At 44.6% G+C, this 16,996-nt stretch overlaps 1 protein-coding gene across 1 annotated transcript in view; it reads right to left on the minus strand.

Moving 5' to 3' along the window:
- Nucleotides 1–4,076: 4,076 nt before the first annotated feature.
- The window catches only part of LOC115481672, a 50,423-nt gene continuing 37,503 nt past the window's right edge, over nucleotides 4,077–16,996 (minus strand). The window contains exon 6 of the mRNA XM_030220993.1: nucleotides 4,077–4,772. Coding sequence (XP_030076853.1) covers nucleotides 4,725–4,772 — 48 coding nt within the window. The 3' untranslated portion in view covers nucleotides 4,077–4,724. The remainder of the gene's footprint in view (nucleotides 4,773–16,996) is intronic.

Here is a 16,996-nt window from a genome sequence, read left to right on the forward strand (position 1 = left end):
GTTTGTGAATCCATCTGGGCCCGGGGATTTACCGTTAGGCATATCGCTTATGGCCCACGCCACCTCATCTGCTGTGATCGGTGCAGAGAGCGCCTCCGCTTCTACCATTGTCAATGTGGGTAGGGCCGCCTTTGCAAGATAATTCTGGGCTTCCTGCGCATCTAAAGTACCCTCCGTTTTGTATAAGGCCGTGTAAAAGTCTGAGAAGACTGTCCTGATCTCTTCTCCTGTTATACATAATTTCCCCTCCCTATTGAATATGGAGGGCACTTGTGTATGGGTATAGTGCTTTTTTAACTTAAATGCTAGTAGCCGTGAAGCTTTGTTTCCAAATTCGAAATGAGCTTGTCTCACTCTTTGGAGGTGCTCTGCTATCTCTGCCATTTGAATTTCCCTAAGTTCTGTCCGTAATGCGTGTATTCGGTGGTTTATAGCTCCCGCCCTCGGTCGCCCTGCACATTGTTCAGTGAGGTCTCTTAATTCCGCGTGTATTTGTTGGGTCCTCGCTCTTACTTGTCGTTCTAGGTGGATTTGTAAGGATATAACTTTTCCCCGGAGCACGGCCTTACATCCTTCCCAGAGGATCCCAGCTGATACTTCATTATTATCATTGATATCAATGTACTCTCTAATATCTGCTTCTATCCTGGCGGCTATGATTGGGTCTGCTAGTAGTTTGTCACTAAAGCGCCACTGTGGCGTTCCAGGGCTCATTACCTTCAATTTCAACTCAAGGACTACTGGAGCATGGTCTGACCATGTCCTCGGATATATCTGAATATCCACTGTATTTGTCATTAATGTCAAGTGCCCCATCCAAAAATCTATGCGGGAATGAGAGTTGTGTACAGCCGAGTAAAATGTATAGCTTTTAGTTTGAGGGTTTCTGTGTCGCCAAATGTCTACTAGTTGCCATTGTCTCATGAATTTATATAATTGGGATCGATCTGCTTGTGAGTAGCGTATCCCTTGCGTAGAATTATCTAGTGTTGGTTGCAGTGTGAGATTATAATCACCACCCATTAAAAGGGTCCCTTCAACATGTTTAGAGAGGAGCACTGATAGGTCCGAATAGAAGGCACCTTGTTGGTCATTGGGGGCATATATATTTAAAAGTGTCAACACCTCTCCTTCCACTTTTACAATCATCAATAGATATCTACCCCCTTTGTCCCTTACTATCCTTTGCACTTGCCAGGGGTATTTATTGGATAATGCTATCAGGACTCAGTTTTTTTTCCTTTCTGTGAGACTTGATGCAAAAAATATTTGCTGTGATCTCATGTTACTACACAGCCGCTCTGCCTCCTGTAGTAAATGGGTCTCTTGAATAAACGTTATATCAGCATGGAGGCGTTTTATCTCCTGAATCATAAGATGTCTCTTTCCTGGTGAATTAAGTCCCTTTACATTAAGGGTCATGCATTTAACAATACTCATCTCAACTGTGTGACAATCTCTTTTGTCCCTCCTCTATTCCCAATCCTCTGGTCTATTCCCTCTTGAAAGTCCTGCTCTCTAACCTTCAGGTAATGTCGAATCTGAACTAATCTCCCCCCAACTAGAAACTCTTTTACCCTCCCCTCCCCCTTTAAGACATCCTTGTATCCAAAGCACAAGGGTGTCATAGAGGGAAGTGACCCACCCACCCACATATTATCAATTAACAATTTGGGCCCCACTGCTTTGGGCAAAGTAATGTGAAGTGCTAATTGCGCAACTGAAAGGCATTTTTTTTTTCTTTTTTTTTTTCCTTTACATATTAAATGTCATCACCTTACACTGTTCAATCTTACAGTCAGTTTCTTGTAACTTATGTTTGGAATCAGCTTTTGCTGTGTCCGTTCCTCCAGTCACTTCTTTGCTTTGTCTTCGGGTCTTCGTAGCTGGGTATCAGAGTGTTGTCGCTGTAGTCGTCCTTTTCCCGCTGTGACCCGCTGCCATCTTGGTCTATCTCCAGTTAATGGTATACGTTTCCTGGGAGTATTAATGTCTCCGCTGGGGCCTGCTTCCGGAAAGATATGCGTTGCCTCTGCGATATCTCGTATTTGGCATTGCTTCCCCTCCTTGTAAAATCGCAGCATAAAAGGGTGGCCCCAGCGATATTTAATCCCCTTGTCTGTCAAAAATTTCGTGAAGGGTCGGAGTTCTGCCCTTCTTTTCAAAGTAGCCGCCGCCAGGTCTTGGTAATATTCAATATGGTATGTGTCCCATTCAAATCCTGGCGTGGAGCGCGATGCCTGCATGACTTGTTCTTTTAATTTAAAATCGCTGAAGCATGCAATAATATCCTTTGGGCGGTTTGATGTTAAAGTTCCTAAAGCTCTGTGGGCCCTCACCAGTTGGATTGTAGCAGGGTCTCTTGTGATTTGAATGTTCTGGAGCAGCGCACTCACAATTTTTTGAACTGTCTGTTCACAATCTGTATAGTGTGGTGTGTCTGGCAGACCCCTAAATCGCACATTGCATCGGCGGCTCCGATTTTCAAGATCTTCTATTTTGTCCCAGACTTGCTGGGTATCTTGTCGGGCCTCACGGTGCTGGGAGTCGAGTGTCTGGATTAAGTCTGTTTGTTCCTCCAGGCGGTCTTCTATTTCAGTTACTCGTAGGCCCAGCGCGCCTATTTCTCCGCGTAGCTCCGCCCCCATCGCGGCGATGTCTGCCCGCACTGCCGTTATTATTTCCGTTTTTATCTCCTGCAACCAGCCCCGTATTTCCTGCATATTTGTATCTTCCTGGATCCGTCCCTCCCCCGTAGCGAATAGCGACGGGGAGAGCGGCGGGGGACTCCCCCCTCGGGACTCGGATTGGCGCTGTTCGAGAGCTGGCGTGCTTGAACTCGCGGCTGGGCCCGTATACGCGAATGTTTGTAAGTCGACTGCTGGGGCTTTCGAGGTCAGCATCTTTCGCTTACCCTTGGTTTTAAATGTTGTTTTCTTGCGTTTCTCAGTCGCGTTTGCTTGTTTTTCATGCAGTGGGTTTACTGATTGTTTGGGGCTGATCGGAGCTCGTGGCTCAGGCAGCCATTTCAGGTGGTGACGTCACTTCCTCCCCCTCCTGCCCTCTGCCATGGCGACCGAACTGCCCCCTCCCTACTTCCCTCCAGCTGCCCCTTCCCCTGTCCCGCTACAACCTCAGCACACAGCAGCCCCCTAACTATTTGCGGAGCTGAAGGGCAGGATTGGAGAGGTGAGAGGGAGGGCTGCTGGTGTGGGGATGCCAAACCTGGAAGATTCGCAGAGTACCTTTCGCAAAAAAAAAAAAAAAAGCTACACATAGCTTTCATACACGCAGATTGTATGCATGTATGAAAGCCATTTGTAGCTGCTCTGGGCAGGTGCATAACAGTTGTGCATGTTCCCCCTACTGAGCTGCTCATTTGCATGCAATTTCCTTTGGGAATCGCTTGCTGTTTCTACCTCGGTAATTTTCACTCAGGTGGAAATAGCAAGGGTTTTCTCCAGGAACCTTTGTGCATTGGCCCGAGTGGGAACCTAGAAGCAGGTTCTGTTCCATTTCCATGATCGTAAGCTCTTCCTGGCAGAGGCAATGGAAGGATTTGAGCTGTTACTGTACACTGCACTGAATAGGGCTTTATAGATTAGGATCCTGCACTGTTCAGTATGGTTTCAACCTCTCAGGAAAGATTTGCTGCTCCTTAAATTACTTCAGAACCTCGGCTGGAGTTTGGGCTGATCTCCTCCACACATGGAACTTTAAAAACCACCCAAAGTGTGATTGCAGCTCCCAGACCACACACGTGATCACGTCTGAGAAAGCTAAATCTGTCACTGGGTTATAGAGCTGAATCTGAGCACCATCAGCCAGAAGAATTTATTTCTTTCATTTCATAGCTCACACTTACACCAAAGATCTCAAAGCAAGCTAAAACGGGAAGAATACAGAACAATGAAAAAATAAGCTGACATAGCCAAATGTATCCCAAGGAACTTATGCATTTCCCATGATCCCAATTAGTTGTCTACACAGAGATGCCAGTTGTCCTCACCTCTCATCCCAGCTCATGCCCCATCTCCCCCCCCTCCCCTCTGTCTCTCTCCCTCTTTCTTTCTTTCTTTCTCTCTCTCTCTCTCTCTCTAGGACTGTAACAGCTTCAAATCTGAAAGCAAACATTTCCTGCCTGTTCTTCTTGCAGCAGAAGTATTGGCTGTGAGATCTGAAGCTGCCTCTCACATATCTGGTTTTTGGTGGGTGTCTCCCACTCTGCACGGGAGACTTGGCAGGTCAGTGTATAAGGCAAAAATGTAGGATACAGAGAGAAAAAGGAAGATTCACAGGTCCACGAGCTGAGTGGGCATCAGTTTATGATGAACGAGACCATATCTAACAAGACAAGCAGGCTGATACCAGGCCTGGCTACCTATGAAATTTTCATCCAATCACAATTCCAGGCAGAATTGTGATTGTACCTCTTCTTCTGATTGGCCAAGTGTATCGTAAACCACACCCAGTCAAGCTGCAGATCCGTGAAGCCTTTAGCCCAATTTCACATGCAGGGGCCAGAGAAATGCACACATAGGTGTCAGGCTGCTATATACAGTAATGGCAAGACATTAACTTCAGTGGCATTTTCCAAAGAGCAGACAACAGAGTGGGGAAACGAGGACTTGTCCTTCAGCAGTTCATTCTTTTGTGGCACTGCATCTTTGTTCATGTTCTGGGGTACTGTCATCATCCCTTGGGGTGACCTAGCATTCCTAGTTTCAAAATGGTGTTCGTTCTGTCATCCAAAATCTGGGATCTGTCGGAACCTGCAGATGAGAGAATACATGGGATTTAGCCAGCTGGTCACATCTGATCTTCGAGCAGCACATTTCATGGTTAACGCGCTCCGTAATGCATGGCTGCTGTCCCAGGGGAATAGAATAACACAGAAACACAATAGATGCCATCAGATAAAGACCAAATTGGCCCATCCAGTCTGCCCAGTAAGAGGAATAGGGTTGTTAACTGCTTCCTGCAGGTTATCTCCCCACTCCCATGCCTTTTAATAAGTACAAATCATGCTGGTCACAGATGAACACGTACAGCACAAGCTCAAATATCCACACTGCTCAGGGATTGGGTCGGTCTGGATTTGGGGATTTTCCAGATTCTTAGGCAGTACTTTTAAAATTCAAATTTAAGAAAAAATGAAGGGATGAACAGGCAATTTTGATTTATTAACAAATACAAAAAGCTCCATTTATTACAATGGGTAAATTTACAGGAAAAACTCTTTCCCCCATCCAACATCACCCTATCTCTGTCTATCTTCCCCCCCCCCCCCCATCCCATGTCTCTCTCTCTCTCTTCTCATCCAGTTTCTCTCTCTCTCAATCTCTCTCTTTCTTCCCCATCCACCATCACCCCATCTCTCTTTTTTACCCTGGAGGGTATGAATGACATGAGGAAGGACCTAGTGAAGCTGGAGGAATGGACCGATATTTGGCAACTAAGACGTAATGCTAAAAAATACAGGGTCATGCACTTGGGTTGCAAGAATCTGAGTGAACGGTACAGTATAGAGGGTGAAGTGCTTCAGTGTATGAAGGAACAGCGGGACTTGGGGGTGATTGTGTCTGATGACCTTAAAGCTTCCAAACAGGTAGAAAAAGCGATGGTCAAAGCCAGAAGGATTCTTGGGTGCATAAAGAGAGGGATGACCAGCAGGAAAAAGGAGGTGACCGTGCCCTTGTATAAGTCTCTGGTGAGATCCCTTCTGGAGTACTGCGTACAGTTCTGGAGACTGCACCTACGGAAAGATATAAACAAGATGGAGTCTTGAACACAAAAAATATAGGGACAGGCTTATGAATCTCAACATGTATATGCTGGGAGAGAGGATAGAGACCTTTAAATATCTCAATGGCATTAATGTACAGGAAATTAGCCCTTTTTAACTGAAGGAAAACTCTGGAACGAGGGGGCATACGATGAAGTTAAGAGGGAATAGACTTAGGAGTAATCTAAGAAAGTACAGTATTATTTTACAGAAAGGGTGGTGGAAGTGTGGAATTGCCTTCCGGTGGAGGTCATGGAGTTGAGGACTGTGTCAGAATTTAAGAAGGCATGGGATAAGCATGTGGGATCGCTTAGGAAAAGTTAGGAGTTGCAGAGGATGGGCAGACTGGATGGGCCATTTGGCCTTTATCTGCTATCATGTTTCTATCCAGCATGGCTTGTCTCTCTTGTCTGACTTACATTGTGATAGCGTTTTGCTGACCTCAACAAAAATGCTTCCCCTTCCGCTAGTCTATTTGTTGAACTTCCGTTCAGGTTTCCCAGCCTTAATAGCACAGATTCAGAGGACTCTTCTGCATTCCAATTTCAATGTCCTCTCCACAGTATTTCCCCTCCCTCCTACTTACCCTCTTGCTGCTGTCCTCAATCAACTTCGTAACGCAGCTGTAAAGATGCAGGCGTAGGAGCATTTCCCTGTGCCAGTCCCGCCACCTATGATGTAAACTTTCTGCATTGGAGGGAGTGGGACAGCAGATCTAGGAGTGATGCACGCAGGACAATATTCCCGCACCTGCGTCATTACAGCTGTGTTTATCAGAAAAGGTTTGGGTTTCAAAGAGTCTGGATTTTCAGGTGCTCCAGATTTCTCAGTGTCAAAGGGTCTGCATTCTCAGGTGCTCCAGATTTCTGGCATCTGGGTTTTTGGACTTGCACTGTAGTTTGTTTTGACTAGTGGTCTAATTAATGTCTTTGGTAGAGAAACAGTGTCATCTTGTGGCTTTTTTGCAGATTGCAAATTCATTTCTACTACTATTTAGCATTTCTATAGCGCTACAAAGCATACGCAGCGCTGCACATACATAGAAGAAAGACAGTCCCTGCTCAAAGAGCTTACAAGCTAATAGACAAAATAAAGCAAGCGGAGGAGTAGCCTAGTGGTTAGGGTGGTGGACTTTGGTCCTGGGGAACTGAGGAACTGAGTTTGATTCCCACTTCAGGCACAGGCAGCTCCTTGTGACTCTGGGTAAGTCACTTAACCCTCCATTGCCCCATGTAAGCCGCATTGAACCTGCCATGAGTGGGAAAACGCAGGGTACAAATGTAACAAAAATAAAATAGATACTATTGGAGATTCTACATGGAATGTTGCTACTATTGGAGATTCTACATGGAATGTTGCTATTCCACTAGCAACATTCCATGTAGAAGCCTGCGCGGCCACATTGGTGATCTGCAAGGGCCGAATTCTACATGGGATGTTGCTAGTGGAATAGCAACATTCCATGTAGAATCTCAAATAGTAGCAACAGTGGAGGAGTGGCCTAGTGGTTAGGGTGGTGGACTTTGGTCCTGAGGAACTGAGTTTGATTCCCACTTCAGGTACAGGCAGCTCCTTGTGACTCTGGGTAAGTCACTTAACCCTCCATTGCCCCATGTAAGCCGCATTGAGCCTGCCATGAGTGGGAAAACGCAGGGTACAAATGTAACAAAAAAAAATTATTATGTAGAGGAGGAGGTTAGGTGGAGGCGAGTGGTTACGAGTCAAAAGCAATGTTAAAGAGGTGGGCTTTCAATCTAGATTTAAAGATGGTCAAGGATGGGGCAAGACGTAGGGGCTCAGGAAGTCTATTCCAGGCGTAGGGTGCAGCAAGACAGAAGGCGCGAAGTCTGGAGTTGGCAGTAGTGGAGAAGGGAACAGATAAGGATTTATCCATGGAACGGAGTGCACGGGAAGGGGTGTAGGGAAGGACGAGTGTGGAGAGATACTGGGGAGCAGTATTTCTCATGGATTCTTTTTTAACTTGGGGGCCCTTCTATTAAAATGTGTTACGTTTTGGGTTTAACATACCAGAATGCAGAATTTCAATGTGTGGCAAGCCTAAAACTAACACTGCAACAAAAAGGAGTCTTCCCAGTATGAGAAGACTGGAAGACCTGAATATGTATACCCTAGAGGAGAGGTGGGACAGGGGAGATATGATACAGACATTTAAATACTCAAAAGGTATTAATATAGAAACAAATCTCTTTCAGAGAAGGGGAAATGGTAAAACTTGAGGACATGAGCTGAGATTGTGGGGTGGTAGACTTAGGAGTAATGTCAGGAAATTATTTTTCACGGAGGTTGATGCCTGGAATGCCCTCCCGAAGGAGGTGGTAGACACAAAAACGGTTGCGGAATTCCAAAAGGTGTGGGATGAACACGGAGGATTTCTAATTAGAAAATGGATGGTATTTTTTAAAAAGCAAAACTTAAATGGTTGCATTTGTGTGGATGTGTCAAGTGGTGCTTAGGTGGTGACTCAGGCTTTCAAGAATTTAAGTCCATTGCCAGACAGACTTGTACGGTCTATATCCTGTATATGACAATTTGATTTAGGATGAGCTTCCAGAGCAACTTCAGTGCTGGGCAGACTTGTACGGTCTGTGTCAGTCCTGTTTAGGATGTGCTGGAGAGGCAAATCCAGTAATTAGAACATGAGGACAGTGATGGGCAGACTTTTATGTATTGTATTCCACAAATGACAAGATGGATTCAGATAGGCTGGAGTGGGCTTCATTAGCAACTCCAGTAGGTGGAACTTAAGGACAGGGCCATGCATAGGCGCCCTGTATAAGAGGCTTGGGGAGGCTAAGCCTCCCCAGCCCAGCTGTGACCTTCGCGGCGGCCCCGCCTGCCTCCCTCTCCAAATGTAGCCCGAGACTCCCGATGACGAAATCTTCCGCTGCCGCCGCTTCTCTCGGAGCCAGCATAAGCATAACATAAGAAGAAAAAGAAGCGCGGGGCCGCAGAAGCCTTCAGACATGCGCTGTCGGCTCTGCCGGTCTCTGCCCCGTAACGTCAATTTCCTGTTCCGGGGGCAGAGGACTGGCAGAGCTGACAGCGCATGTCTGAAGGCTTCTGCGGCCCCGCGCTTCTTTTTCTTCTTCTTTCAGCGCTGCTGTAAAGAGGCCCAGGCCGGAGGGAGAGAAGAGAACGTGGCCACTGGCTGGAAACAGTAGGAGGAGAGAGAAGGAGAGCAGGGGAGAGCCAGGGGACATGGACAAGAGCAGTGGAGAGCCCGAGAGCGATAGGTAGAGAAAGAGGGGACGTGGAAAAGAGCAGGGGAGAGCTAGAAAGAAATGGGGAGAGAAAGAGGGGCCATGGAAAAGAGCAGGGGAGAGCCAGGGACATGGAAAAAAGCAGGGGAGAGCCAGAGAGAGATGGGGAGAGAAAGAGGGGACATGGAAGAGAGCAGTAGAGAGCCAGAAAGAGATGGGGAGAGAAAGAGGGGCCATGGAAAAGAGCAGGGGAGAGCCAGGGACATGGAAAAAAGCAGGGGAGAGCCAGAAAGAGATGGGGAGAGAAAGAGGGGCCATGGAAAAGAGCAGGGGAGAGCCAGGGACATGGAAAAAAGCAGGGGAGAGCCAGAAAGAGATGGGGAGAGAAAGAGGGGCCATGGAAAAGAACAGGGGAGAGCCAGGGACATGGAAAAGAGCAGGGGAGAGCCAGAGAGAGATGAGAAGAGAAAGAGGGGACATGGGCAGGAGAGAGAGAGAAGCTGCTGGGGAGAAACTGGGGGAGACCCTAGCTGTCAGACTGAGAAATGCTGGCTGGATGAAAGGAGGGAGAAAGAGGAAAAATGCTGGAAGGAGGGAAGAAACTGGTAGGGAGGGAAAGAGGAAAGACACTGGAAGGATGGGGTGAGAGAGGACATGTTGAATGGAAAAGGGTCAAGAGAGAGAACTGTCTAGAAGAAAGGGGAGATAGAGGAAGACAATGGACAGAAGGATTGGGAGAGGATAATGGGTGGAAGGATGGAGAGAGAAAGAGGGATGACACTGGATGGAATGGTAGGAGAGAAAGAGGGAAGGTGCTGGACATGGATGGAGGGAAGTGAGGAGAAATGCTGGATATGGATGAGGGGGGGGGAACTGCTGAATTTAAGAGCTGTATCGGAACACTGAAGGATAGGGACAGGGCTACAAATGGTAGACAGGATGCATAAGGACACAGGAGGATGGTGGACATGGTGAGAGAAAAAAATATCAAATGGAAAGAAGACACTGGGACCAAAACGAATAGAAAAACGAAATGATCAGACAACAAAGGTAGAAAAAAGTATTTTATTCAGAATTTATTAACTGGAATATGTCAGCTTTTGGAAATGTGCATCTGTGATGTTTTGCATGTAAATTTCAGTTTTTCTAGTATTGCTGCATACTGAGTCTGACTTCCTGAGGTAACTTTCCAGTTCAGTACTTTGCCTTCATATCTGTTGTCGTGTGTTTTTCATGTGATCAAGGTGCAGTATTCTGCTAGCGTGTAGTATTTTCAGCCCTTTTTGGGTTTTTTTTTGTTTCACTAGGTTGTGCACTGTTGTTTTAGAGCCCAGTGTAATTACAGTGCTGCCTTTCCATGCATAAGGTTTAGCTCGTCCTGTCCTTGGAATTAGTACTGTTATGGTTTGGTAAGATTATGAGTGTGTTTTTGCACAAGTTTGTGTACAGTGTTTTGCAGTGGAGAGATTGTGTATTGGGCTTACTGAGGTGGCACCAAATCATCAGAAAAGGTTTTAGAGCCTAAATCATGACACACTACCTCTTGAAGGATCTACATATAGTCGTTCATAAAAGGAGCTCATTGTGAACACTTTCCACCATAAAAGGGTGTTTTGTGGCTCTACATGAGAATTGTGATTTTTATTTTTTTATTTACGTCAATTTATATACCGTATCTTATTGCTACTGCAAGACAGAACGGTTTACAATTTATAAAATAAAAAGAAACAATACAATATGTACAGGTTGGACAAACATTAGAACGCCAGTCATTACAGGAAAGCACAGCAAAACCACAAACTAGCTACATAAGATGAAAAACAGTATAACTCATGATTTAGTATACAGGAGAGCACCGCAAATACAAGATTAAGTACATAATATAATCTACACAGACAAACAATACAGTTTTGATTTAATATATATTACAGATGCCCATTTATAACCTTTCTTCAATTATTCTAAATTCTGTTCTACATAATTGATAAAGTAGAAGGTTTTCAAAAGTTTTCGAAAATGAAAATAAGATTTCTCAAGTCTGATCTCCTTTGGAAGGCCATTCCAAAGAGAGGAGGACAAATAGAAAAAAGCCGAATTCCATGTAGATTCCCATCTAGCCCTAGCGAGAGGAGGAATCACTAACCTGTTGTCTGTCAGGGATCTAAGGGTTCGTGTGGCAGTGTAAGGAATAGTTAGATTTGACAGATAGTCAGGGTTTAGTGTATAAAAAGCCTTATGGGTCAAAACTAAGGCTTTAAACTTAACTCTTGCTTCAACCGGTGTTACTCTGTCATCCCTCCGGGCCCTACAGATCATACGTGCTGCTGTATTCTGTATTCTTTGTAGTCGTTTCAAGCTAGCTTGAGTGATCCCTGCATATATGATATTACAATAATCTAAGCGTGAGGTAATATAGGCAGATGTCAATGTTTTAAGGGAATCCTTACTAATTGAATTCCTAACTGACCGAAGTCTCCTAAGATGGAAAAAAGATTTTTTCACTACGTCGGATATTTGTTCCTCAAAAGTCAGAGCAGAATCGATTATAACCCCAAGGTATCTAAAGGATTTAACTGTAGGGATGTTCTGGCCAAATAGCATATGATCCTTGTTTCATATTGTTGACGGTCTGCATTTTCCGTATGGTGGTATATTGGTGTAATATTTATGGTACAGTAAGGTTCTGAGTGTGTTTTTGCACAAAGTTGTGCATAGTGTTTTGCAGTTGAGCGATTGTGGTTAGTATATGCTTTGAGCAACCACTTTATTCTTTGACATATGATACATATTTAATATCTAAAATTAATAAAAGTTATTAATTGTGACTTATTTTTTCTTATTTTTTTTTCTGTGTTGTCAGACAATTATGGATGTAAGCCCCGCCCCTGGCCCCACCCCTAACCCTTTAGCCTCCCCAAACAGTTGGGCCACCGACCGCCTATGGGGCCATGCAGATCCTTAAAGCTTTGATATCCAAGAAATATAACCTCCACATATCAGAATTTTTGTTTCTTTTCTGAAATTTACTTTATTGAATAAATGTAGCTAATTTACTCGGTAGATTCTCAGAAGTTATTGCCCCAGGACAAGAGACTTTGCAGTTCTGAAAGCTGTACCGGTAGGTAGAGGTGGAAATTTGAAAGGAAAGAAGCTTAAAGGCAGGAGTGAGACAGTTAAGGGACATGCAGGGGAGCCGGGACATGTGCATCTGATACAAGAAGGAGAATGTCTGGGCTCATGGGGACCAATAGGGACAGAACCTGAGACCAGATAGCAGAGGTGGTCATAGAGGGCAGTTAGACAGAAAGGTTATACCCTGCCGAACCACTGTTGGATACAGAATGTTGGGCTTGATGGACCTTTGGTCTGTCCCAGTGTGGCAATACTTATGGAACTATCAGAACAAAGATAGTAGAAATAATCAGGAAATGAGACAAAGGAATTGAGCTGGCTGAGAACTTTGCAGGAGAATAAACCACTAGTAACACATTTTATCCAAACAAGCAGGGGTGGCTGCACTGCTATGTTTATTGCAGGTTGTATATTACCATTTAGATTAATGCATGGTATACTTAGTGCCTCTTATTTAGGAGGAGGTAAGTGGTCCATAGCCCAGTATCCTGTTTCCAACAGTGGCTAACTGGCAGAAACCCAGTTAGTAACAACATTCCATGCTACCAATCCCAAGGCAAGCAGTGGCTTCCCCCCATGTCTATCTCAATAACAGACTATGGACCTGTCTAGGAACTTGTCCAAACTTTTTTTTAAACCCAGATACGCTAACCACTGTTACCACATCCTCTGCATTAGCCAGTGAAGGTACGGTAAGTGTAATGAGCTAGCCCATGCCCATGCCACGTTCCCCAACAGAAATTTCTGACAAATTTGGTAATGCACAATTTAACACACGGAAACAGGAAAAGTACTGCAAAATCCCTTAATGCAGTCGCAATGAAGTGCTTAATACCCTTTAGTAAAATGGCCCCTTAGCCAAATATTTTCATTTTATTTAATTTCCTGTGTTGTTTATTGGGGAGGGGGCTGATATTCAACCAATAACGATCAGTGTTTTGCTGATCACCATTGGTGTTAAACCTGGGAATTAAGTGGTGGGCCATACCCAGGCTTTGGCATTGAATTTCCAGGTTTCCAGAGGGGTCTTTTTAGTAAGGCACGCTAACAGATTTAGTGCATGCTAATAATTAGGACACCTTGGTAAAAGGACCATTAAGTGCCACGTATCGGGCTGTGGGTTACTGCATAAAGATAGGACTGACTTTTATGTGGTATTTTATTTTATGAATATTAGCAGTTAACTAACCATATGCTGACCCTGCCCCTGGAACACCCCCAAAATAGCCAGTTTTCAGTTTGGCGCTAACTGGTTATTTTCAGCGGTTAGCCCCAGGGATCAATGTCATTACAGTACATACTACCGGGTAATAGGGGGCACTGATTAGTTATGTGTCTCGCTCCTGAAATGTCATTTTGGAATAGAAACAATAGAAAATGTCATGGGAATTGTCATTTCAAGGGAATGCACATCCGTTTCCCAAGCCGGTCCTGAAGAATCCCCTTAGCTTTTATCATATATACTTTTTAAACTTCATAAATAAAATTAATATAAAAAATAATACCCGCCATTAACGTACATAATAGAAATTTGCCTCCATTGCATGCAAATCCATCTCATGCATAGAAAAATTAAGCAATCAGCTAACACAAGAACATAATTACTACTACTACTACTATTTAACATTTCTAAAGCACTACTAGGGTTACGCAGCGCTGTACAATTTAATTTAATCATATATTATTGTCAGCCCATAATAAAGGGGAGGGGAGAGAAAGGAAAAAGTACATAAGTAATGCCACACTGGGAAAAGATCAAGGGTCCATCGAGCCCAGCATCCTGTCCACAACAGCGGCCAATTCAGGCCAAGGGCACCTGGCAAGCTTCCCAAACGTACAAACATTCTATACATGTTTCATAAAAATACATTTTTATTACATTAAAGGTAAAAGGGGGGGGAAAAAAGAGGATGCCTGGTTGGCCTAACCTTATTTCACAAGCGAAGATTAGCCAGACACTTTCTCAGGAGCGTTAGAAGCCGTGACCCTGAGATCTCACCTTTGCTGGTCTTGGCCTATACAGCCATTCTGTTCTAACAATATGGATTTTACAGCTTGTGGCCTGTATGTATCAGTAACCATCAGAAACCAGCTTGGTTCCAAAAAGGAAAATTACTGATTAGCATACCATGTTGACTTCATCCATATTAGTTGTTGCAAACTAGCCCATTTATCTCTTGGCAAGATTGGAGGAGAGAGACACACATGGCTCCAGGAGTACGGGATCAGACAGGGAGGTTTGCATGCCATCGATAACAGTTTCATGGTTACAACAAAGAGTCTCTTCATGACCATGAAGCTGGCTGGACATTATTACACCGTCTGCATGGGCGTAGTTTGACTGTTTCATTTGGTGGGGCAAAGGATGGGGCAGGGCATATTAGCATATTCATTTGCATATATAGAAACATAGAAACATGACGGCAAATAAAGGCCATATGCCCCATCCAGTCTGTCCATCCTCTGTAACCCCTAATTCTTCCTGTTCCTAAGCGATCCCACATGCTTATCCCATGCCTTTTTAAATTCTGGAACAGTCCTTGACTCCATCACCTCCACCGGGAGGCCATTTCATGCCTCCACCACCCTTTCTGTGAAATAATACTTCCTTAGGTTACTCCTAAGCCTATTCCCTCTTAACTTTGTCATATGCCCCCTCATTCATTTGAAAAAGGCTCTCTTCCTGTATATAAATGCCCTTGAGATAGTTAAACGTCTCTATCATGTCTCCTCTCTCCCAGCGTATACATGTTGAGGTTCATAAGCCTGTCCCTATAATTTTTGCATTCAAGACTGCTTACTAACTTCGTAGCCGCACTCTGGACAGACTCCATCCTGTTTATATCTTTCCGTAGGTGCGGTCTCCAGAACTGCACACAGTACTTACTAAAGACTTATACAACTACACTATCACCTCCTTTTTCCTGCTGGTCATGCCTCTCTTTATGCACCCTAGCATCCTTCTGGCTTTGACCGTCGCTTTTTCTACCTGTTTGGAAGCTTTAAGGTCATCAGACACAATCACCCCCAAGTCCCGCTCTTCCTTCGTACACTGAAGCACTTCACCCCCTATACTGTACCATTCCCTTGGATTTTTGCGACCCAAGAACATGACCCTGCTAATATGGAGGAAGGAAGGAAGGGAGAAAGAGCTGGCTTTTTGGGGAATAACCATAATGAATATGTATGAGATATCTCATACATACATTGTGGTTATTCCCAAAAAAGCCAACTCTTTCTCCTTCCCTCCCTCCCTCCCTTCCTTCCTTCCTCCTTACCCAGTACTCCCTCTTCCTCTCCAGTAGTATTTCCCCACCCCCTTTCCCATACCATGCCAGTGTTGACCTTAGAAATGCATAGGCTCTATATGTAGATCCTTCAAGAGGTAGTGTGTCATGTTTTAGGCTCTACACCCTTTCTGATGTTTTGTTGCCACTTCAGTAAGGCCAACACACAATCTCTCCACTGCAAAATGCTATACACAAACTTGTGCAAAAACACACTCATAACCTTACCAACATAACAGCACTAATTCCAAGGACAGGACGAGCTACAACCTTATGCTTGAAAAGGCAGTGCTATAATTACACCGGGATCTAAAACACCAGTACACAACCTAGTGAAACCAAAAAAAAACACAACAAAAAGGGCTGCAAATACTACACGCTAGCAGAATACTGCACCTTGATTACACATGAAAAACACATGACACAACAGACATGACACAAGGAACTAGAAATAAAAAAAAGTATGAAGGCAAAATACTGAACTGGAAAGTTACCTCAAGAAGTCATGCTCGGCATGCAGCAATACTAGAAAAATTGAAACTTACATGAAAAATATCACAGATGCGCATTTCCAAAAGCTGACATATTCCAATTAATAAATTCTGAATAAAATACATTTTCTACCTTTGTTGTCTGATCATTTAGTTTTTCTATTCGCTTTGGTCCCAGTGTCTTCTGTTTTATGCAGTGTCTTCTTTCCATTTGATATTTTTTCACTCACCATGTCCACCATCCTCCTGTGTCCTTATGCGTCCTATCATCTGTAGCCCTGCCCTATCCTTCCTCCAGTTTCAGTATCTGCCCTCAAAGTGCTCCGATCCAGCCCTTAAATTCAGCAGTTTTCCCTCCATCCATATCCAGCAATTCTCCTCACTGCCCTCTCTTCCATCCATTCATATCCAGCAAATTTCCTCTCCCCCCTGCCCCCATTCATCCATCCATGTCCAGCAATTCTCCCCTCTCCCCTGCCCTCTCCTCCATCCACCCATATCCAGCAAAATTCCTCTATCCCCATGCCACCATTCATCCATCCATCCATGTCCAGCAATTCTCTTCTCTCCCCTCCATTCATCCATGTCCAGCAACTGTCCATTCTCCACTGCCTTCTCTTCCATCCACCCATATCCAGCAAATTTCCTCTCCTCCTGCCCCCACCATCTATCCATGTCCAGCAATTATTCTCTCTCCCCTGCCCTCCATCCACCCATATCCAGCAAAATTCCTCTCTCCCCTGCCCCCATTCATCTATCCATGTCCAGCAATTCTCCTCTCTCCCCTCTCCTCCATCCACCCATATCCAGTAAAATTCATCTCTCCCCTGCCTCCACTCATCCATCCATCCATGTCCAGCAATTCTCTTCTCTTCCCTCCATTCATCCATGTCCAGCAACTGTCCTTTTTCCCCTGCCCTCTCCTCTATCCACCCATATCCAGCAAAATTCCTCTCCCCTGCCCCCATTCATCCATCCATGTCCAGTAATTCTCGTCTCCCATGCCCTCCATCCATCCAATGTCCAGCAACTTTCCATTCTCCCCTGCCTTCTCCTCCATCCATCCATATCCAGCAAATT

Source organism: Microcaecilia unicolor, chromosome 12 (assembly GCF_901765095.1).
Source record: "Microcaecilia unicolor chromosome 12, aMicUni1.1, whole genome shotgun sequence".
In the NCBI taxonomy this organism is placed as follows: Eukaryota; Metazoa; Chordata; class Amphibia; order Gymnophiona; family Siphonopidae; genus Microcaecilia; species Microcaecilia unicolor.